Source organism: Lissotriton helveticus, chromosome 1_1 (genome assembly GCF_964261635.1).
Source record: "Lissotriton helveticus chromosome 1_1, aLisHel1.1, whole genome shotgun sequence".
Lineage (NCBI taxonomy): Eukaryota > Metazoa > Chordata > Amphibia > Caudata > Salamandridae > Lissotriton > Lissotriton helveticus.
The window spans coordinates 848,109,992-848,132,737 of NC_136057.1; the positions used below are offsets into that span (position 1 = coordinate 848,109,992).

The window sequence follows — 22,746 nt, forward strand, 5'->3', positions numbered from 1 at the left end:
TACTAAGTTTCTTGTACGTTAAAGATATGGCTTAGGAGTGTAGTGGCCCATCTAGCAAGCGGTCTTCCAGTGGCGATGAGTCCGGTATGTCCTCAAAGCTTGGAAAAACTGCTTGTAAGGCATGTCTTATTTGCAGGTATTTAAATACCTCCCCTGGAGCCATCTTGTAAGGCCTCCGGAGGTCCTCAAATGTAAGTATTGAGCCCTTTTTAACCAAGTCTTTAAGCACTGATATTCCAATCATGTCCGATCTATCAAACCCTTGTTGATAGCACAGCATGCCCAATCTTTGAGTATACCACAGTGGTGTCACCTTGATGAGGGTGTTAGCCCAGCCCAACAGTGAATTAGCGTGGTGCCAAATCTTTATCGTGTGTAATGTTGGACCGATGTATCTCTTTTTCTTAGTGTGGGAGTATAGGGCCCCCAAGTAGCCCGAGCTGTCTGTCTGGTACCTATCCAGGTCATAGGCCGGGTCAGTGAGAAGTATAGCTGATGGTTCACAGCCACCAGCTGTGAGGCCCAAAGGTGCAGCTTGAGGTCTGGCATCGCTATTCGTCCGTCGTACCAACTTTTCGTGAGTTTTTCAATGCTACCCTAGGGGCCCTGCCATCCCACAGCAGCGTTCGTACCTCCCCCTCCACTGCTGCAAAGTATGCGTCTGGGACTCGGTTTGGGCTGTTCTGAAGGATATACAAAAAACGCGGGAGTGCCAGCATTTTGAAGAATCGCTCGGCCCCTTCAGAGATAAAGGTAATGACCTCCAGTGCTTCACGTCTGCTCGCAGCCTAGCCAACTGGGGTGCCAAATTACGACGGTAGGCACTTTCAACCCATTCATTGATGAATACCTACCTTTGTGATCCAGTGGTTCCAAGCCAAAGCTCACAGTAATGTCAAGTGTCTTATGAGTGATCTACGGCATGTACTTAAGCAAAAAAGAGAATTCTCACAATATCATTGAACTAACACAGCCAGGGCTTCTAGCTAAGAAAAAGAAGTGTAACAAATGTATAAATTAAGACACACTTAAGGTAACGGAGTATATATATATATAATTCTTTTTTTCTTCGCGATGAGGAAGATTATGAATCCGGGAGGATTCTAACCTTTGCCCGAAGGTTTGACGGACCCAGAAAGCAATTAAACCTACAAGCACCACAAGAAGTCTCATCAAGGTAGACATCTGAATCGGAGATAGAGGTCTCTGCAGGTGAACGAACAGCGCAGAAGGAAAAACAAGTGACACCGACTTTTTTACAGGAATACCAACTAATAAGACAGGTTAAGCAGCGACCAGTGGCACGGACTCACCCTCCACAGAGAGAAAGAAGAGAAGGAAAACAAGGAGGGGAGGAAAAAGAAAAAGTCTCTTCACCAGAACTGAGGGTGACAAGGAGCAAGCGTGGGGCCAAACGGAAGTAATGGATAAACAACCAATTGTAAATCTGTCCAGGAGGCAGCTAACAATGGACGAGGAGAAAGTTTTAGAATTAGGTCTCACATGTTGCCCGACAGCGGAATTCAATTATGCTAACGTGCGCATTGACCTTTACAGATTCGTAAAAGAAGCTAAAGCTAAGAAAAATACACCTCCTTCATCCTGCGAGAGCAAAACCACAGACTAGTGGTGTGACCTTTGAATCCACAACAACGGGAGCAGACATAGGAACTTTAAAAGCTCTATGGAAATTATAAATGGATGAGAGCATTCCAGAGGAAATGGACATGATTGAATTTCTTGAGGAAGCAGGGGTATCCCAAGTAGGAGCAACTAGTAATATAATGATGTAATCAAGGACAATCCCTCAGACTGCATACAATGCAATAGACACATTTCATAATATAGTTATAAATGAACTGAAGAAATTACAAGCAAAAGGCCCTAATTTTACGATAGAAAATATTTCAAGGGGACAATGCAAGGCAATAATGGACCTAAAGAATTATGAAAATCTGATGATAAAAGCATCCGATAAGGGTAGGAACGTTGTGTTGATGGAAAAGAGAATGTATCAAAATGAAGCATTGAGGCAACTTTCAGTGAGCGATTGCTATACAAAAATCACAAGAATGATGTATGAAACAAGCATCCAGGAGTTTCACAAAATATTGGACAAATGAATAAAACAAAGACATTTTGGGTGATATGGACTATAGATTTATCTATTGTGAAGTTCCAGAACTACCAACGTTTTACCACCTACCAAGGTGCATAAATGCTCGAGGAATCCGCCGGGACGACCGATTGTCTCATCTGTGAACAGTCTGTTGGAGAATGCCTCGCTACACATCAACTGCTTTTTAAATCCCCTAGTGAAGGACTTTAGCTCCTACGTGAAGGATACAAAAGATTTTTTGCGTATTATTTCAAACATAGAGTGGGAACCAGACATGATTCTAATAACACTAGATGTGACTAGTTTATATACTAGCATAAAACATGAAAAGGGATTGGAGGCAATAAAATTCTTTCTACAAAAAAGTATTATGGTCACAATCTGATGTTGTTGGAACTCATTTCCTTTTGCCTTAGGAATAACATTTTTCTTTTCGCAGGAGAGAGGTACCACCAAGAGCAGGGGACTGCAATGGGGACGTGCTTCGCCCCCAGCTACACAAATTTATTTGTGGGATGGTGGGAGAAGCACGTGGCCTGGGCAGGAGAGAATGACCAATGAATGGACAGGGTGGTGTTGTGGGCTCGTTACATAGACAACCTCTTCATTATTTGAAAGGGGTCAGAGGAAGAAGCTAGGATCTATGTTTCAGCCCTCAGCACCAATGAATATAACCTAAAATTCACTGAATGTATCAGCAAAACAGAGGTGACATATCTGGACCTACTGGTTTACATCAAGGACAACACCCTACAAACCACACTGTATAAGAAGCCAACGGCTGCAAACAGCACGCTACCCGCATGCTGCCTCCATCCGAAAAGTGTGATAAGTGGGGTCCCCTATGGGGAACTTGTAAGGTTAAAACGGAGCTGTTCAACCGAAAATGAATTTGAGAAATTGAAGAACAAAGCCTTTATTTGTATTTGTATTTGTATGTGGTATTTATAAAGTGCGAGCTGTTGCTCCGGAAGGAGCATCCTGGCGCTAAGGGAAGTCCAAGACACAGCTGTGAGCACTATATGGCGTCCATTACATAGGCAACAGGTAAATAAAAAATCCAGGTTTTTAATTGTCTCCTGAAAGGGCTTTCTAAATCCATGAGTCTAAGTTCTTTAGGCATGGCATTCCAAGCTTTAGAGGCCAAAACAGTAAGGGTTTCCCCCCCCTTAGTTTTGTAATGAAATTTAGGGATGGTGATGAGGTTACAACCTACTGATCTCAACACTCTGGTAGGATTGTAACGGGTGTATCTTCTTGAGAGATACCTGGGGCCGATGTTTCTAAGAGCTCGGAAGGTGGTCAAAAGGATTTTAAACAAAATCCTCTTGTGAAGAGGCAACCAGTGTAAAGTCCTAAGGGCTGTGGATGCGAAAGATTTTCTGGGTAATTTAAGTACCAGTCTAGCAGCAACGTGTTGGACGCTCTGCAGTTTTTTTAACGTAGCCTTTTTAACCCCTGCCATATGACCATTACAATAATCGAGACGTGAAAGTATGAGGGCCACTGCCACCGCCTTTCTTGATTTGGTGGGAAGGAAGTCAAAAAATTTCTTTCGAGATTTTATAATGTTAAAGCAACTTCCCGCCACGTTCCTTACATGATGGTCGAAGGACAATGCGGAATCAAAACAGACACCCAGATTTCTGGCTACTTCCACCGAATGGGGCGGTGCAGGGGTACCCTCTGGCCACCATTTACTTGGGCTGAAGTTGACATTTTTACCCATGGGCAATATTTCCGTCTTGTTATCGTTACATTTCAGGTGATTATTTTCCATCCACAAAAAGACATCCGTCAGGCAGTTCTGAAGATTCTGTTCCGCATTTGTAGAGTTCTTATCTAGGGATACAATCAATTGAGTGTCATCGGCATACAATGTTACTAGTATCCCATATGATTCAATTAAAGTGATGAGGAGCACCATGTAAATATTAAATAACAATGGACTCAAAATAGAGCCTTGCGGAACTCCAGAGGTGACCTTTTTTTCGTTAGAAATGAAGGGGCCCAATGAAATGGTTTATGATCTCTCGGATAAGAACGAATTTATCCAGTCAAGGGCAACCTCTGTAATACCTATTTCTCTCAACCTCCCAATCAATATTTTATGGGAAATAGTGTCGAACGCCGCCGTTAGATCTAGTAATATCAGGACGGCGTTTTTACCTTCATCCTGTAAAAGTTTGATGAAGTCGGTGAGTTCGATGAGGGCCATTTCAGTTGAGTGCCTTGGGCGAAAGCCCGACTGCTGAGGATGAAGAATATTATGCGTTTCGACAAAGTTCCTTAGCTCTTGGTAGACCATATGCTCTGTTATCTTTCCAAGAACTGGGAGGAGGGATATTGGACGAAGATTAGAGAGGTCAGTAGTAATTTTGTTTTGTTTTTTCATTAACAGTTTGACTTGCTTTTTTCCAGTCGGGGGGACAGTACATGAAGGAAGTGAGGCATTGACTAGAACATTTATACTGGGGTTAACTACGTCAATTATCTGGTGCAGGATCCGTGGGGGACAGGAGTCAGAGGGCGCCCCTGATTTGCTGGCCATAATGGCTTCGCGGGTTTGTAAAAGAGAAACCGGTTTAAACATGCTAAAAGTGTGGGCTTTTATCTCCGTAGTGTCACAGTGGCCTTGCATAGAAGGCAAAGGGATGGAAGGGAAATCCCCCTGTAGAAGTTTGATTTTCTCCTCAAAGTAATCAGCAATCTGGTTGCAAAAACCTTGAGACGGCAGTATTTCAGACTGGAGGGTTTTCGGGTGTGTGAAGGATTTCACTATGGAGAAAACAGTTTTTTGTTTTTGTTGGGCTTCTTCAATAGCTTAGGAGGTTTAGAGCCCGGGGGTATACAGAAGGGAACTTAAAAGGGGCAGAGGAGAAAGCAGGCAAGATAGAGGCAATTTGTTGTTAGTAAAATCTGAATTGCAGAAACAAACTCAGTACGAGCAAGGGACATTCAGGATGATAACAGAATACACAACTCGATCACCTGAGGTCTTTCAAATCCTTCAAAGGAATTGGAAGATTTTGAAAGCAGACAACGTAGTGGGCCCCACTATATCTGAGAAAACCATTGACATACAGGAAGGGATCTTCTTTAAAGGACCATTTTATAAGAAGTCACTTCTTAAAAATACCAAAAAAGAAAGATGTGATCACAGGCATTTATCCATGTAAAAATTGCAAAGCCTGTAAAAAAGTGAGAAAATAAAGGAAGTTGAAATTCCGGGAAGGTAACAAAAAGGAAAATCAACAGATTTATGAACTGCAATACGGAGCTCACATTTTATTGTCTAACCTGTCCCTGCTTATTAAAATACGTTGGAAGCACCATTCATCCAGCGAAAAAAAGAGTTCTCGAGCATATGCATGCCATAAAAAACCGGGATAACACTTATCCCGTGGCACACCATTTCCAAGAGAAGCACAAGTCTGATCTAAGCCTTTTGAAATTCTTCTGTATAGATCAGGTCTCCAGATGTGAGAGGGGAGGGGACAGAACGAGGAAGTTAGGCAGTTGGAGTCCAGGTACATTGTGGAATTACAAACAAAAACCCTGGGGGGGTCTGAATAATGAGGAGGAATTGTGGATTCACATTCCATAAATGAAGATCAATTTTAATTCATGCAGGAGGGCACATGCAAAATGAGAATAAGGGTGTGTATGGAGAAACATGGCAAAGGAAGAAGGTAAAATGCAAGCATGTTTGAAGAAGTCCTAGAATTAGGGTGTATATTCAGAAAGATAATGAGCGGAACTAGTAAAAAAGAAGAAGTCCCAAGAAGATTGCCCATCCAGGGCGTGACTGTGTAAGAGGAATACATTTATTGTGCTGTAAAGTGTCTGTTTTTAGGGCAGATATTCAAGGACTTTAAAATTCCTCGAGTACTGACAGGTGCTAGAATTTCTTTGAAGTTTAGAGGAATTCATATGTTATTAGGATGACATGGTGAGTGGGCACCGCATCTGCCAATGAAAATTAGTGTGAATCTAACACCCCCTCAGATTCCCACTGTTTCGCATGTGGTATCGTAGTGTCTTTATTGTTGAGGCAACCTTAGTTTGTAGAGTCTTAAAATGTGGAATGCAGAACCCTACTCAGAGAAGTTTGCTAGGGTTGGAATGTCGGTGAGTGAGTTATCAGTTGGCAGCCTTTGTGTGTGGCTTGTGTACCTCTGTATTAAATAAACTATTTTGGTACTTCTACTGCCGCCTCCAGTAGTGCTTCTCCTTCTGTACAATGGCGACAAGAATGGGATACATACTAACACGTGTACAAATGCCATGTATTTCTCGCCATTTTTATCCTTCTAGAATTCCTCATTTATCTTTTAACAATTTAGTTATGCCTCCTTATCATTATTCTCCTGATGTATTTCATTGCAAAACTCAATAAAAATTTCAACACAAAGCACAGTGGAGTTTTCATGCCCTTGCAAGTTTGCACGTGCCCTTGGAGAGCGACGATATTATCAATTTATGCTTAGGTTCAGTATTGAGAATGTTAAAGATGAGCTTCATAAGAAAGATGACCCAAAACTTGACAAGGTCTTATTGGTGGAAAAACGCATAGAACCCTCACTAGCATGTGTGGAAGTCATAAAAAAGGATAATGTCACAGTGGTAGGTATGAAAGTGCAGTCCGTGAACAAAGCAGTTAATAAAAGCACCAAAGGTCCCTGTACAACGTATGCCAAGAAAACTGTCAAATGAAGTGTTTCAAATGTGGAAGCAGTTCTCATCTGGCCAACAACAAGACTTGCCCTGCTGTTTCTGTTAAGTGTCGCAATTGCGGAAAGATGGGACACTATGCTAAAATACTGCAAGACCCAACAAAAGATACCATATTATAAGCTGCATATCAGACCATTGGCTTATGGTAGCCAACCCATAAAGCTATTAGGGTATTTCCTGGGTGAGTTTGATTATAAAGGTCGCTTGGCTGCTGGGAAAATTTACGCCTCATGCAAAGGGGACAGTAAAATAAGCTGGTTCCATCAGAAGGATCTGCAAATCAGAAAGTAACGAAAAAGAAAAATAATTTTGATGTTAGACATGTCACCTCTATAACTAAGGTGAAAGTGGGGGATACAGTGAATGTAAAATATCCTCAAAAGGCTGGCATCATGAAGTTCTTCTTATCGTTCAAGGTTGCCCAGTTATTTCACAGTGCAGTTAAATTTGAGGACAACCACATTTGAAATCATTTCTCCTGGTTCCACTGGTCACTAAATCCCTGAATGGGAGAATGTTCATAGCCCTTAAGTAAGGAGAAGTAAAAGGGTTGTGCGTCCTAGTTTTATGAAGGATTGTGTTTAGATATGTTTAATGTACAACTTTTCTATGTATATTCTTTTTGTGTCTAAGTTTAGTATGAGGGGAAGGTGTGTCGAATTGTAGTGTCTTTATTGTGTAGGCAGCCCTTAGGGGTTGATTACGAGGTAGTTCGGAAAGGCTCCAAATTGGATTCGGTACTGCAGAGTCCGATTCGGAACCAGTTTTTCCAACTGATTCGGAAAGCTTTCCGAACGACCGATTGCAATGTCCTGAAAGCGTTCGGACTGTCCGAGTCGGTTCCGGATGGCATTCTGAGTAAACTACTCGTTCAGAGCCTATTCGTACAGGTCGAAGGACCGTGTTTCTGAACGATTACGATGTCCGATTTGGACAGCCTTTCCGAATCGGTTGCTTCGACACGGATCGGCTGTTGGAATCTGTCTTGGTGTGCACTAAGCCTTCACCAGAAGCCTTCCGAATGGGTCCTGTGGGGGTACCAAAGGAACGCCCTCTTCAGACCATGCACAGTGTGGCAGGTACCAAGGGTTGCCCACCACAGGGTGCACGATTTTCCCACACCCACCCCTTTCTTCAATGCGAGCCTGTGTATTTGGTCAGAACACAGGCTCCCATTGAAGTCAATAGGAGTCTGACTGAATGGTATTCAGAGCCATCATAATCGGTCGGTCGGACTCCCTGTATCCCATTCATTCGGAAACTATTCTGAGACCAATTCGGTCAGAATGCTTTCCGACCAACATCGTAACCGAGCCTTTAGTATAAGCCTTAGTTTGTAGAGACTTACAATGCGGAACCCTGCTCTGAGAAGATTGCTAGGGTTGGAATGTCAGGGAATGAGTTATCAGTTGACAGCCTTCATAGATTGGATGTCTCTCTGTGTACCTCTGTATTGAGTAAACTATTGTGGTACATCTGCTGCCGCCTCCAGTCGTGCTTCTGTACACCACACTTCTGCTGTATGGTTCCTACAGGCAGGAGAGTGGTACAGAACAGATGTTCAAGGAGCCTTATGTAGAGGGAGTCAGACTTTACTGCCATGGAACAACCACAGCAAGCAAATTTTTTTGAGAACTAATAACTTCCCTCTTTTTAACACATTTTTCACACTAGATTATTAGCCACATTTAGACTATTTTTGCTACGGTACATGCAGATTGGTCAAGGAGACAAGAGTTATAGGTTGGGTCCAAAAACTTTTATTTACTATACAAAGTATCTCCAGTGCGCGTCCTTTGGCACGGGATGCACACTGGCCGTGCTCAAGCATAGCCTGGGCCAAGGGCAGGCCGGTCTTGCATCAGTCATCACCAGAAAAAGCCACAGCAGGGCCACACCCCCCCCGGCTCTCACCATAAAGTTTCCTACTGTTCCTGCTCTCTATATGTCAGTCAGACTGCCTCCTGCTACCTTCTCTGTCATCCTAGCAGACCCTGTGCCTATTTAAAAGAGAGGTCAGCTGGGCATAGGGGGCAAATTCATTGAGGCGTCTGTTTTTATTGAGTACACCCCGTGTGGGATTTGCCGACGAGTAACTAGTGCACATACCCTTCTGCTTTCCACTCTTGTCCATTGGCTGTTGTTTCTGGACCATTGGAGCCCTGCACCAGGAGATGTACTAGCTTTCCTGGACGGCCAATGAATTGTTCTGACACACTCTCTTGGAGATGGTGAGGCGCACAACTCTTCCTTCTAAGTGGTATTGTGTTCCACATTTTCTGTTATTTTTGGAGACTGCACCTCGGGGACTTTGAAAGAGTTGTAAGCCATGTCTCAATTGAGCTGAGTCAACTATTCACTCGTCGCCCTTCTGTCTTTAATGACCTCATTCTTTGCTGGGGAATGTGTAGCACAAACTTACCTTATCTATTTTATTATTGTTATTTTTATTTCATTAGGAGGGGCTCTTAAAGGGCGAAATGTGGCAACTTTTTATTTTACTTTGTCTGAATCTTTGGCTTTTTATTAGAATTCATACTGGCTGGCTGGGCTTAGACGAGTCTTTATTCATTGTAACCCTCGTCATAATTTTTCCATTTTACAGCTTGACAATTGGTGAGCTATAGACGTTCACAGTTGATTATTCTTTCTCATCTTTCTCCCTGAATGGTTTACTTCTTTCTGCTCTCTTTTCTTGATGTTTTTTCTTCTTCTTAAACTCTCACATACATTTGTAGTAGTATTATATTGATTTATATATTGTATCCTATTGCCCTTTGTCTGTGCTGATCTTTAAGTTGTTTTGTTGTACTTTATTGTTCACAAATGGGCAACAGGTAAGCTGTAGCGGGCTCTCTTGGGCCATAGAAGACTAAAAAAAAAAACCCAAGCCATGCTGTTGAGAACTGTACCCTAAAAGAGATTGGTACCCTGATTGATGAGGTGGAATCCCTTATTAGCAAGGGTAAATCGCAAAAAGGTGCTCCTAAAATCACCCACTTCTACAATAAACATGATAAAGATCCTCCATCAGCTCTGCCTACTATGCGTGTGTTGTCCTCGTCTCCTAAAGGTACTCCTTATCCTGTATTGGCTTCTATTGCACCATCCCCCATATGCAATGCAGTCCCTGCACTCACTAGTTCTCCAGTACTATGTAGTAATAGATTTGCAGTCCTCCAAGAGTAAGAGACTGGCCAAGCTTTACATTCCTTAATCCCCTCTGATCCTGGTAGCAACCCTGCACCACTCGTTCTGGACCACATCTCAGCACAAAAACTATTAGATAATATGACGATGATGAAAGATTAGACCCTTAATATAAAATCTCTGGTCTCGCAATTACCTTTGACCGACCAGTAAAATCTACCATGTTCATCCTGCATGAGGAATACCACCCTGTGTAGAAGTGAGCTATCTTATCTGCCTCACTGTTGCAGGGACACCCATAGTCTACGGGTTCACAAATGAGGATCGACACTGGAGTGGAACAAAACACAGGTTTATTACATCTCATGAGATGAGTCTCATCACTCAGACACTGCAAGTGCCGGAGGGAGGGGGCTAACAAGTACACGTTCAAACATGGCATTTATACTTTTCGATGCCTCGTGAAACAGATTGAAACCACTTTGTCATTGTTACATAATGCTTACACAACCCCTTTGTATAATGCTTACATGCTGAACTGTTGTATCCTGATAAACCCTTACCCACGTCATCTTTGTAGATAGGCAAGAGAGTTTACCGGCGTTGGTGGGCAAACAGATTAGACATCTATAAACGTAGGCCCTTCGGCAGGACTGTTTATTTTTACACACAAGCATTATAAGTACAACCAGCTTTCAGTAAACACGTAACTTCTGACTTTATGAAAGTCCATGCAGAAACACAAAAATGGGGGCTGGTAGACAAAATAGAAGAGGAGTAAAGGCTAACTTAACAGAATACATTTTTTTACCGTTCAACACCCTCTTCAGAGGATGTTCCTATCCATAGTCCCAGTCAGACATCTCAGGTTGCTCACCTTATTCCAAGGTTGCCCTACCAGACCAACTAGTGTGCAGCAACACAGGGAGAGCCTTGTACCCCCCCCAGTGTCCATAGAACTATTAGTAATGGATCATCGCAAACTTATCCATCCCCCTCTTGGCCTAGATCAAGTGTACTTCTGACTCTGACTAGACCATGTGATTTGCAGTCCCTTTCCTCTTCTTTATTGCTTAATCATGCTCTACCTATGCTCAATCCCAATTTAACTCAGCCAAATGCCACTGGATCCATGGTTAATGTGCCAAAGATGAGCCCTATGTCCTTTGAAGTTAACAACTCCCTTCTCAACAAGGTCATTTACTGGAATCGAATTCAATGGGAGTGTCTCTCTATCATTTGCCCAGACATCATTAGGGTACGCAGGATGCCAATGAGACATTCCCCCTGGATTGCATTTGTTTAGTCCTTGCTAACAAATTTCTTGTCTAGGGTTTCATCAGTCGGGACTTGCGATCCATAGCCATCATGCGATCCCTAATACAATTTTAACACGAAGGACAGACTTACAACCACCTGGCCTGACTTCTAGCTATACACCCTCTTGCTGGTATCCAGCTCCTGTTGTCTCTAATAAGAGAAGGGCAGTTAAAGGGCCTAGTATAGCAAACAATTTGAATCTTTTGGCTGGAATGTATATTCTCTCTGGCCACGTTTGCTAACGATGACTACCTCCCTTTGTCATAGCAAACAGATCTTAGTTAATCATTTGTCTTTTATTAGGCTCTTGAACATTATTTGTTCGGATCTTCTAAACCTCGCCTGCACAAACCTCCTAAATTGTCCCCGTGTTATGAACAACATTGCCGTAGGGACATGTTGCACCTCCTGAGGATGATTAAAGATCATCATATAGTTGTTGTCCGTACTGCCATCCAAACCTAGAAGAAGATTCTTACAGCCAAAGAGTGTAAATGGGAATCTGTGTGGCAAGACTTGCTTGAAGCTGCCCAGGGCAAGCAAGAGGCGCTATCTCTGGTGGGTTATAGCCCATGGCCACGCTGGTGCTAGTTCCACCAGCAGCCTGAACAGAGCATTTCTCAACTCTATCTGCGAACCCTTCTAATGACCACTCCCCTTCTGTCACTCCGCAGGTTGATTCTTTGGCGTGTAAAGATTTGTCCTTCTCTCTGCTAGATTCAGAACAGGCAATCAACAGCTTTCAACGAGGGAAGGCTTGTGGACCGGACGCTATCCCAGGCAGCCTATTAAATAGGAGCTCGACATTTGGGACCCTTACATCAATGGCCGATCAAATGAAATCCTTAAAGGTGCTGATCTTCCCATAACTTTGGCTTGGGCGCATAATATCCCTATATTCAATGGGAGAGAGAAACAAACCTAAAAACTACAGGCCAATAAGCCTCTTTGACAAACTCCCAGTTCTTTGTCAAACTTCAGGAGTGATTTGAGAAAGCTAAAATCCTGTCTCCCTTCCTAGCTGGATTCCATTGCAAGATTAGTACCTTAGATCAGGCCGTTATTTTGCTTCTTATCGTATGGGAATATACCATCTTATCTCCTCTCAAAAACTCCTTCTGATCTCCAACTCCTCTTAAATAAGTTTGAGGACTTTTGTGTATCAAGAGGTCTGGTATCAACTCGCAGAAGGGCAAGCTCATGGCATTTTCACCCCATATAAATTCAAGGTGCCAGCTAACTCTTGGCCTGATCCCCCTCGCAGTCTTTTTTGTGCACCCCAGGTTCTTAAAAGCAGCCTGATTATTCCTCACTCGGCTAGCATTTGAAAAATGCAGAAAACGTATCAAATTCAGGCAACAACCCCGTCTCTAAAGGTGTATAGAGCCAAAACACAAACTGCATTGTTTTATGGCGCTGACTTATGGGGACATTCAAATACCAACTTGCTAAAATCAAAAGAGCTTAATCTCCTTAAATCTTTGCTCAAATTCTCCTAGTCCACTCCCACTCTTCCTATTATCTTTGATAGTGCCTATAAAAGCATAGACTGTCTTGATGCCTTAAAACTCCTTCTTTTTGGATAAGACTTTGGTCCAATCAAGAATTGGACTTGTACAGAAGGAATGTCCTTGAAATTAGGAACCTTGATACAGGCAAAAAGATTAAGTAGTTCAGTCATCTTAACAACTGTTTTGCAAAACTGGGTTTGTGCTATTTTTATATCTCTCCTGAATTTATCACCTCCCATTCTAAGACTATCTTAAAGACACCTTACTGGAACTTCATAGTGGACAAGTGGCACCACTCAACTAATCTTACTTCCTTGTCACTTCTATTTGTGTCTTGTAAACCGGTCCTTAATTTTGAGGGTTACGTCGACAATATTACCCCCCTCCCCCCATTAGCTAAAAGCCTTTATATCCTCGTCCTTTTTGGCAGTCTGGCTTTGAGAGCCTTTACCAGGATCGCTCCATGATGCCCGCTTGCAAATTATGTGGCTACAAACGTGAAGATATTGATCACTTTATGTTCCTTTGCCCACTTTTTCTGTGCCCTTGTTGCAAATGAATCCGCCCCCTATGCCTCACTTTCAGAATTGACAGATTTCAGGGGGCCTGTATGATCCTTACAACTGATCTCTCAAGGTTTGTTGTATTTGCCTTTAGCAAATATCTTCTTGTGGTCTGTTCTTTAACCCCTTCCATGCTGATGACGGCCCCCGTCCGTCATGCATCACGGTGGGCGTGTGCTGATGACGGCTGGGGGCCGTCATGATCCCGCCCACTCTTTAAAACGGCCGCACAGCGTGAAAATTCGCCGCGCATGCAAGGGGTTAAGATCCAGGCATTTCCTAACAGATCCCAAGTGTGCATTTTAATCCCTGGTGGTCATACATGTTTAGCGCATTTATGATTGGACATGTATAATGGCAGGTATCCTGTTGAACCTGAATACTATATATTCAAACATCCCTGACCCTGAAAGGTCAGGATTCTGACATCTCTTATATTCACCTTTGCACATTTCTTAACCACTGGGTCATTACTATGTGGCTAATTGAGACCTTAACTCTGCTGCCTACAGTGGCTTTTATGAGTGCCAGGCACTTTTCCAAGTCATGTCCAAGTCCTTAGAGTTAACATCATAATTGTTGAAGCACATAGTGGAGCCGGTATTGTGGTTTCTGTCCTACTTTTTTGCCTTTTTACTCAAGATCATAGCCCACCTAGCCACTGTGTACTGGTCCCTGGGCGCGTATCCCCCAACGATGTTGCCATTAGCTGTATACTGCTTTGAAATGCTTTGTACAAATTGAGGTGTTAATTGCATAATTATTTTTGTGTGCCCTTTTTAGAGTATATCTTATTAACGCATAACCATTTTTTTATGTTGATGTGCCACTATGCATTTTATCCTAACTCCTTTTTCATTTTTCTTTGGCTACTACAGCAATTTACTGCTGTAATCTGTGCCTTTTAATCACTGTGATATTTATTTACCCATGATTGCTACCAAATATGTGTTTCTGCATTTATCTTGTACTTTTATGGCCTTATGGCCGAAATAAAGTTTTACTACCACTACAAAATATGCACATATGGTTTTGCTCAATTGATCACCAAAAAGATGACTGGACAGACCTACGCCAGGCTTGTCACAATGGAGGCAAATGTAATTTGGTTTAAATGAGCAGTAGTTTTGAAGCATACCCATTTAAAGATTTAAAAAATATCTGGGCTAAATATAAAATGTGACAATCACCTCAATGTTATTGCCTGTATAAGGAGATGATTCGTTTTATCTCCAGTAGCTTAGTAATTTCTTTTCCTGCTGCCATTACCAGATTCATGAACTATCTGTTGCCTTTTGAACCTTGTTCTAAACAACATTTTAGTTGAGGCCAAGAGGGTGCAAAAAATCATATGACAACCCCAGGCATTAGTATGGAAAACACTTTTGGGATAGCTAATACCCTTATTCTATATGCATGGTTTGAAAAATGAGTCCTTCAGTGTACAAACCATTTAACAGCTAGTATGCAAATTTTCAGAACATGCATTTTTAGGGTACCAATAAATAATTTGTTATTTTCCTTACAAAATACCAAAAGTTCACAGAAACCAGAAATACTCCTAAATTGATTAGTTATGGTAGCCCCTGGCCAATATGTCACTCACAGTTGCACTTTACTGAAAAAAGCGTACATTCGTGGAGGAAGATTGTTGTAGGTGGTTCCACATTATCTCTCAGCACCAAATGGATAATTTGCCATGAAAACTACCTCTTATAGCTCTTCAGTCACATCAGTCACTCATACTAATTCACAAAATTAATTTAAATAGTAAGCCTTCTTGAAGTGTATTACTTTTGACTACTTCTACTTTATCAGCAGCTCACATCTGAGATCTACTGAAAATGTCTACACTGCTGTAATAAAAACACATTTCTTTTAAGCAGAAAAAAAGATAATATTGAAATCCAATCAACTATTGACAAGTTGTAATTATGTGTGGTAGTTTAAGTTGTCAATAGAACCTTTTAACAAACAGAAATCATTTCAGTTGAACAACTTTGCCATTGTAAAGATATCAGTTATCACTCTTGGTTATAATGTTTGGACAATCTGTCTCCCAATAAATGACAATGGTTATCACAGTTCCTTGTTTGCTGTACCCTCTCAATTTTCACCATTTGGCTATTACTGGCAATTTGACTTTAATCTTCTCACTCATTTTGTGCTTTCAAAAAGTCTAAGCAGGATGAAGACATTTCACCTAGCCGATTTGAAGACAATGAGGAGCTGAGATATTCTCTGAGGTCAATTGAGAGGCATGCTCCTTGGGTGCGACATATCTTCATCGTTACTAATGGGCAAATCCCATCCTGGCTTAATCTGGACAGCCCACGCGTGACGATCATAACCCATCAGGTAAGAGTTGGGAATGAAGATACAAAGGAAGAAAGACTGGCCCCTTTTATTAAGCATTGCTATTTGAATATATGTGTGTGTTTTATCACAAGACATTTATTTGTCCAACTCAGAGTAAAGAGGCTGTTTACATGGGAAAGATAATTTGTAAGTTGTGTGCCTGGTTGCTGTTATTGTGCACTGAGATGCAGAACCTTGAAGCATTTTACTATGCAGAGGCTCACTGTTCCATAAGGAAAGAGAAGATTTGAAAGTTGCTCAACATTCTTGGCATGGCAGGGGCACCGTGTGTGTTTCACTATAAACTTTAAACTGCTCAATCAATATACACAATTTTCTATTGGAGGGTGTCCTATTCTCCCCAGATGCTGAATGTTGCATTTTAGGTTTGTAATAAAGAAATGTGAACGAAAATAGAAAGGAAGTTTGGCAGTGAAAAAAAAACCAAAACAATAAAGGCCCACCTGTGGACTAGTCGTTTAACGAAACTTTGTTCTGAGGTCCTTTTACATAAAGGAAGATTTTGAAGAAAACTGCAATCGATCAGAACTGTTAATGCAGTAAGCTGGATTGACAAGAAGTGAAAGTTATGGCAAAGTTAAGGTGTTCCGAAAATGGGTGAAAAAATAGGATTGTTTTGTATCAAATATAAAATATTTTCATAAATATCTGTGAATGGCAAGTAGGACTCTTTATAATAATCACACTATATCCCTCTTTACGAATGGCCTAGCTGAGGATGCGATCATTATTGCCTCTTACAAGTTCAGCTCTCGAAAATTGTACAGATTTTGGAGCCTTCTGCACCAAAATCCAAATGTACCAGATTTACTGGGCATTTCCCCCAGTATATTTCTGCATGCTCGGCCTGCAAAAATGTATTTGGGGAATATTCGGGGGATGTGTTAATACAACGCTTGAAATTATGATTGCGAGAGAGTTCAAATCTTAGCTACAAACTGGAGAAGACGCTATACAAAATTACACTTAATTTTTCCATATTGTGCCTATGTTTGATCATTTTGTTTAGTAATGTTAATCTTTCAGGATGCTTCACTAGCCTACATATTTATGAACAAAAACATTCATTTTTTGATCTTTTTTGGCGGATCCAAAAACATGCATGCATTAAAAGAACAACTTTGCATAGTATTCCCATGGCACCAAATGCAGAATGAGGGGGCCTCTTGACTTTCAACAATGCATGCAATTTTATGTGCTCCTCGACCAGGATCGGCCTAGTTGAAAGTATGTAATGAATTAAGCAAGGTAAGTTCGCTATGAAACTCGGCAGAATACGTACCTTAAATGTCACTGATAACTGCGCACATTATATCACATGTATGTTCTGGCCCTTCATGATCTAGGCACAGGTGAGTAATCACACTGAATGACCATCATGCAAAGAACTACTCCATCGAGGACTGCCCTCTGAGGACTCCCTATTACCGGTGTGACTGCTCATGTGTGACGGCTCATGTGTGACGGTTTACTACAGTTCTTCATTGAGCAATTAATATTCTGAATCTGGCTGTACCATGACAAATGTTTTTCGTCCCTCTTAAGTTTGGTAGGGATCAGAATTGCAACATCAAACCACAGGCCATGTAACTCTTGCATATTGTCCTTCACGTCCTGGTGGTACATGAGTAATGAAATAGGTGTATGGAAAAAGCAATAAAGTTTGTTTAAAAAAGAAAAAAAGTTCTGGTGGTACATAAGTCACATAATTATTAATATCCCAGTTCACATGAACTCTCTGGACAGCAGTTAAAAGCTGTTTATTCTAGGCCACAACCCTTGATGTCCTCTCTGTTAGATTTGAGCCTTTCAATCCCATCAAAATAGTACCCAATCCTTTCGTCCTCCAGGGCACTTGCACCTCATACCCACCTCAAGTAATGTAACTTTCTCTTCAGTGTAGTCAGAGGAGTCTTGCAGACCCTTATTTGTGGCCATAGTTAAATTCTTACTCTGGAAAGGCCCATGCTCTCGCTTCCATTTCTCTTTTTTTCTGATTTCTTTCTTGTGCTAAAGCATGCATACAGAGAGAAATCGGTATTGGCTGTGTATTTTTTTTCTTCTGCTTTGGTAGCATTGTGCGCCAATACGGCTCTTCACCTCCAGCCTACGTAATCTAGCTTGTCTTCAAAGAGTGCTGAGCAGTGGCCAGGCTCCAAAATGTAGCTTCCTCCGCAGCCTGAGTACCCGCAAAGGACTATGCCACACACAGAGCTTAATAACTTGTCTTTATTCTTCTGCGTGTAATCACAAACTCAATATTCTAAACCAGCTTACAGTGCATTCGACGCTAACACTTATGTCCCCGTTCTAAGGAGATTATATCTGCCTGTAAAACTCAATTGTGCTTTAGAAGTGGATTTTCGTTTCCACACGAAGGTAAATGTTTTGCTCTTTGACAAATTTGTAAAGGCTGTGGGAAGGAGAACCATTTTGTGACGGTTTGCAAAGTGAAGGAAAAGTGTGTGCGTCATGGCACAAAGACAAAATGGCTACTAAAAGGTTCCAGAAGCAATGCTCAACTTACACCCACAAGATCAAGTGGCGACATCAGTTTAGACAATTTGACACTGAACAAAGTTGATCGTCGTCTAAATCATTGTCAAACACTTCTTCTATATCAGTATCACGTGAAAGAGAAGAAAATTACTGTGCCATGGTGATGTTTACCTCAGAAAAGCATGCACATGTTGGTTTGGTCGCTTGTGAAGAAAAATGTCAGTCAAAGAAAGATCGAAATGCCAAAGCACCAAAGTCATTCAAACATGGTCTGAAGATTAAACTGAAAAAAATGGTTATTCCACACCTTTAATTAACGACAGTGGTTCATCGATAAACATTATGCCTGTGGAGAAATACAATGAATTAATTCCATTACAACAACTTACATATTCAAAAAACAAAGTGTAAACATTGGCTGCATCAACGTCATGGTTAATCTGTAATCATGGTTAATCTGTAGCAACAATGAAACTCAAGAAAATGAAGGTACAATTACCCATCCATGTGCTTCAAGGCCCAGTGCCTCTCTACTCTGTTTCAGCACAGCCACTGATATGGGACTGATTTCTGTGAATTAAACATGAATGCTCACCATGAAATTGTAAGTCAGTTCTTTTTGCTATTTCATGATTGGGAACAGCTTAAGACTATGAAAGTGAAGTTGCATATTAATGAGAACGTCCGACCTATTGCTCAAGGACATAGACAAATTGCTCTTCATTTGCAAGAAGCTGTTGAGAGAGAACTTGAATCATTACTTAAGCATGATAATATTGTGCGTCCCACTGGTCCAATGCCACCGGTTTCTCTCAGTAGTAGTAGTACCCAAAAAGAACAGTGAAGGATCTGTACACATAAGCGCTGACATGCGTCAAGCTAACAAGGCAATTGAACGAAAAAAACTTCCAGGTCCACACATTGCTGATACGATAACACAATTAAATGGTGCAAAGGTCTTCTCTCGAACTTGAAAAGGATTGCAGGTACATTACAATCTTTTCTACACATGTTGGTCTGTTGCGATACAAAAGACTACGTTTGGTTATCATCCTCTACAGACCTGTTTCGAGACCTCATTCAACGCATCATAAGCCTTTCATGAATGTGTCCAATTGCAGGGATGACATATTGGTTTTTGGAGCTGCACAAAAAGAACACGATAAGCTCTTGCACAAGTATGAAGTTTACTTGCTGAACCAGGTTTGACTTTGAATGCAGACAATCGTGAGTTCCATAAGACAAAGCTAAAATTCTTTGGCCATATCTTTTCTGATGGGGGTATGGCATCAGATCCTGCTAAAGTACGAGCGCTGACAAATGCTGATCCCCGCAATGACTCGTTCATGTCTTGGCATGGCCAGTTACTGCTCCAGGTACATACAAGACTTTGTAAGTGATCGTTTGAGAGACCGGACGAGAAAGAATGTTTAATTCCATTGGTCACATGAATGTGAGAAAAGTTTCAAAAAAGGTAAACAAGCCCTTGAGAATGCTACTACAATGGCATATTTCAATCTGAATCTGCAGACAGAGGCTTTTGTTGACACTAGCCCAGTCGGGTTAAGCGCTATCCTTGCAAAACACACTGGACACCCGAATGCTCAAAGGCATATTGTGGCAAATGCAAGTAGAGGTTTCTCCCAAACAGAAAGTACTTATTCACTACATGAGAAAGAAAGCTTAACTGTGGTATGGGCTTGTGAACATTTCCATGTATTCCTGTACGAAAAACCTTTTATGATGGTAACTGATAATCAAGCTTTACTGACTACATTTGGAAACTCGAAGGCTAAAATGCCTCCTTGCATTGAACGATGGGGACTACGGTTACGAGAACTTGATTTTACCCTTGTGCATCATCCAGGAAAGGATCAGAACCCTGCTCACTACTTTTCCAGAGTGTCTATACAAGGCCACAGTACTCCATCCAAGTTAGCTGAGTTCTACATCACTTTAATTGTAAATTCCAATACACTAGCTGTCATTTCGTTATCCCAGATAATTAGTACCACAAGCACATGGGAAAGCTGAAGGATATAATTGGTATCCGTCATGGCATGAACTCGCTCGACCATTCACCAGTGATGGTGAATATGAAAAGTACAAAAATGTCAAGGATGAACTGTCCTTAACTCAGGAAGGAGTTATATTACAAAGGTCAAGAATCATGACGTCTGAGACACAAAGTAATAGAGGTTGCGCATGAAGGACAGTGTGGAATTATTGCCACAAAATTATCTCTCCGAGACAGAGTCTTGTTTCCTTACTTGATGACTGGGTTTAAAAGGCATTAAAGTCCTGTCATTTATGCAACTGCCTTTCTATAAAAACAATTCACTACACCTTGAACATGTTGGAACTTCAAAAGCATGCATGGGAGAGAATAGCCATTTACTTTTTCGGTCCACGTCACAGTAGATATCATCTACTGGTATTTATGGATGAATACTCACGATGTCCACTGCTTAACCCCTTCCATGCTGGGCCGATTCTGCTCCTGTGCTGCAGATTTCAGCGCAGGTGTGGTCATGACGGCCCCCAGCCGTCATCAGCACACGAGCACTGTAGTGCATGACGGCTGGGGGCCGTCATCAGCATGCAAGGGGTTAAAGATCTTACATCTACAACTCAAGAACAAGTAATTGAAAAACTAGATGTCATCTTTGCGACATGGAGTGTTCCAGCCATAGTGAAGTATGACAAGGGCCCGCCTATCAATAGGTGAGAGTTCAGAGATTTCTTGGAGCATTTGAAAATAAAGCATCAAAGAGCACACCTCTGTGACCACAGCCAATGGATACGTTGAGCATTTTATGAGTACGCTAAATAAAGTAGTTCACTCTTGAGAAGCTCAATTTGAAAGCTGAACTGAATTCTACCTTGAGAGCTTATCATTCAACACTCCACTCAACCACAGGTGAAAGTCATGCCACTTTGATATTTGGGAGAGCAGTGAATATCAAGTTACCTCAATGGAGCAACCAGAGAAGGAAGGGTGAGACGACAACTCAGGAGAATGATTTTGTTAACAAGCAAAAGTTGAAAATGTATGCTGACAAAAGACATTGTTTTTAAGAGAGGAGATCGAGTGCATGTACGACAAATGCTGAAGGGAATATCTGATAGACATTTTGATGTATATCCTTTCCATGTGGTGTCTTCTAAGGGAAACATGGTGACTGCCCAGCACCCTGGGAAGTCTATTACTCAAGGCGCAACTCCTTTCAGCCACTTGGCTTACATTTCATGCATTCTGGGCACCTCCAGCCTCCATGTCTGCAGCTTGTCTATCGGCACACTCTTCAGCTCTGGCAGCCATCAACACTCGTTCCAGACTAAGAGTTTCTCTCAGCATTCATCGCCTGAATTCTCAGATTCCTAGCTTCTTCATCATTAAGTTAATAGAACTTATGATGTCTGAGTCTCTCCACAAATTCATCAGTGATTTTCCCAGCTTTCTATCGTTACTGGTTGAAAGTGTATCTATTTTAATCAAAATTTGGCATGGGATTAAACTTGAGATTCAACACTTTTTTAAATCTGACAATATGTGATTCTTCATTGGTTCATGGCATTCTCTTTATGACTTTGTTTACACTAGCACCAGCAAGATTTTTAAGATACTTGATAATCTTTGTTGTCAGCATCGATGAAATCATCAAATGTCTCTATTAAAGCTGTCCATCTATCACCAATATTTAGCTTATTGGTGGTATAAGAATGGTGGTGGTGGTTTCAGGAAAGTGGCAGCATTGCAGACCAGTGTGGAACTTAAGGGCATAGCGTCTGGATCGCTGTGGCTTGGTTTATGTGACTCAGCAGCAGCAAGGACTTGTTATGTGCTGGCCTCAGGTGCATCATTGATTTCTGGAAACGTGATATTCTTTTCTGCCAGGTGAAGCATTTCACTATTCCAAAGATATTCAGAGACTGCGGTGATAATCGCACATCTGCAGACACAACCTCTGTTATTGACCTGTGTTGCGGTGCCTGGTGCTGAGGGCGTACCAGCTCACTTCTGGTGAGTAAATAACTGTTTTATTCTTAGACTTTTTTTTCATGCTCTGACTTCACCACTTTCTAATTGTAACGTTATTTTGTACTTTGTGATTATCAACAACTGCTCTTTGAAAACCTGGTTTTATCTGCCTTTAGCGTTCATGCTCCGGATTACATATGACTGTATTGCGTAGCAGTGCAGTACCTTTACGTATGATGTGACCAGCAGGTTTTCAGTCATCAATCAGATCTCTTTGCAGTTCTTTCCTAATTTTTATCTTCTTTAAAGCGGTTGGAGTTATACTTTGACTCTACATTCGTTAATAGTCAGTTCCTTATTTTGACTGCAACACACTTGGCACGCACAAGCAGTTTGCTTGGACCATGGTAAACTGTCTCGGAGAGCACTGTCGATCTTCGGGTAACTTATTTTCTACCTCGTTGCCAGTTCACCTCCTCAGCCTCT

The 22,746-nt window shown here is 41.6% G+C and overlaps 1 protein-coding gene across 1 annotated transcript in view; it reads left to right on the top strand.

The window, feature by feature from the left end:
* The window catches only part of GNPTAB (N-acetylglucosamine-1-phosphate transferase subunits alpha and beta), a 542,239-nt gene that overhangs the window by 206,517 nt on the left and 312,976 nt on the right, over window positions 1-22,746 (top strand). The window contains exon 9 of the mRNA XM_078675067.1: window positions 15,579-15,758. Coding sequence (XP_078531193.1) covers window positions 15,579-15,758 — 180 coding nt within the window. The remainder of the gene's footprint in view (window positions 1-15,578; window positions 15,759-22,746) is intronic.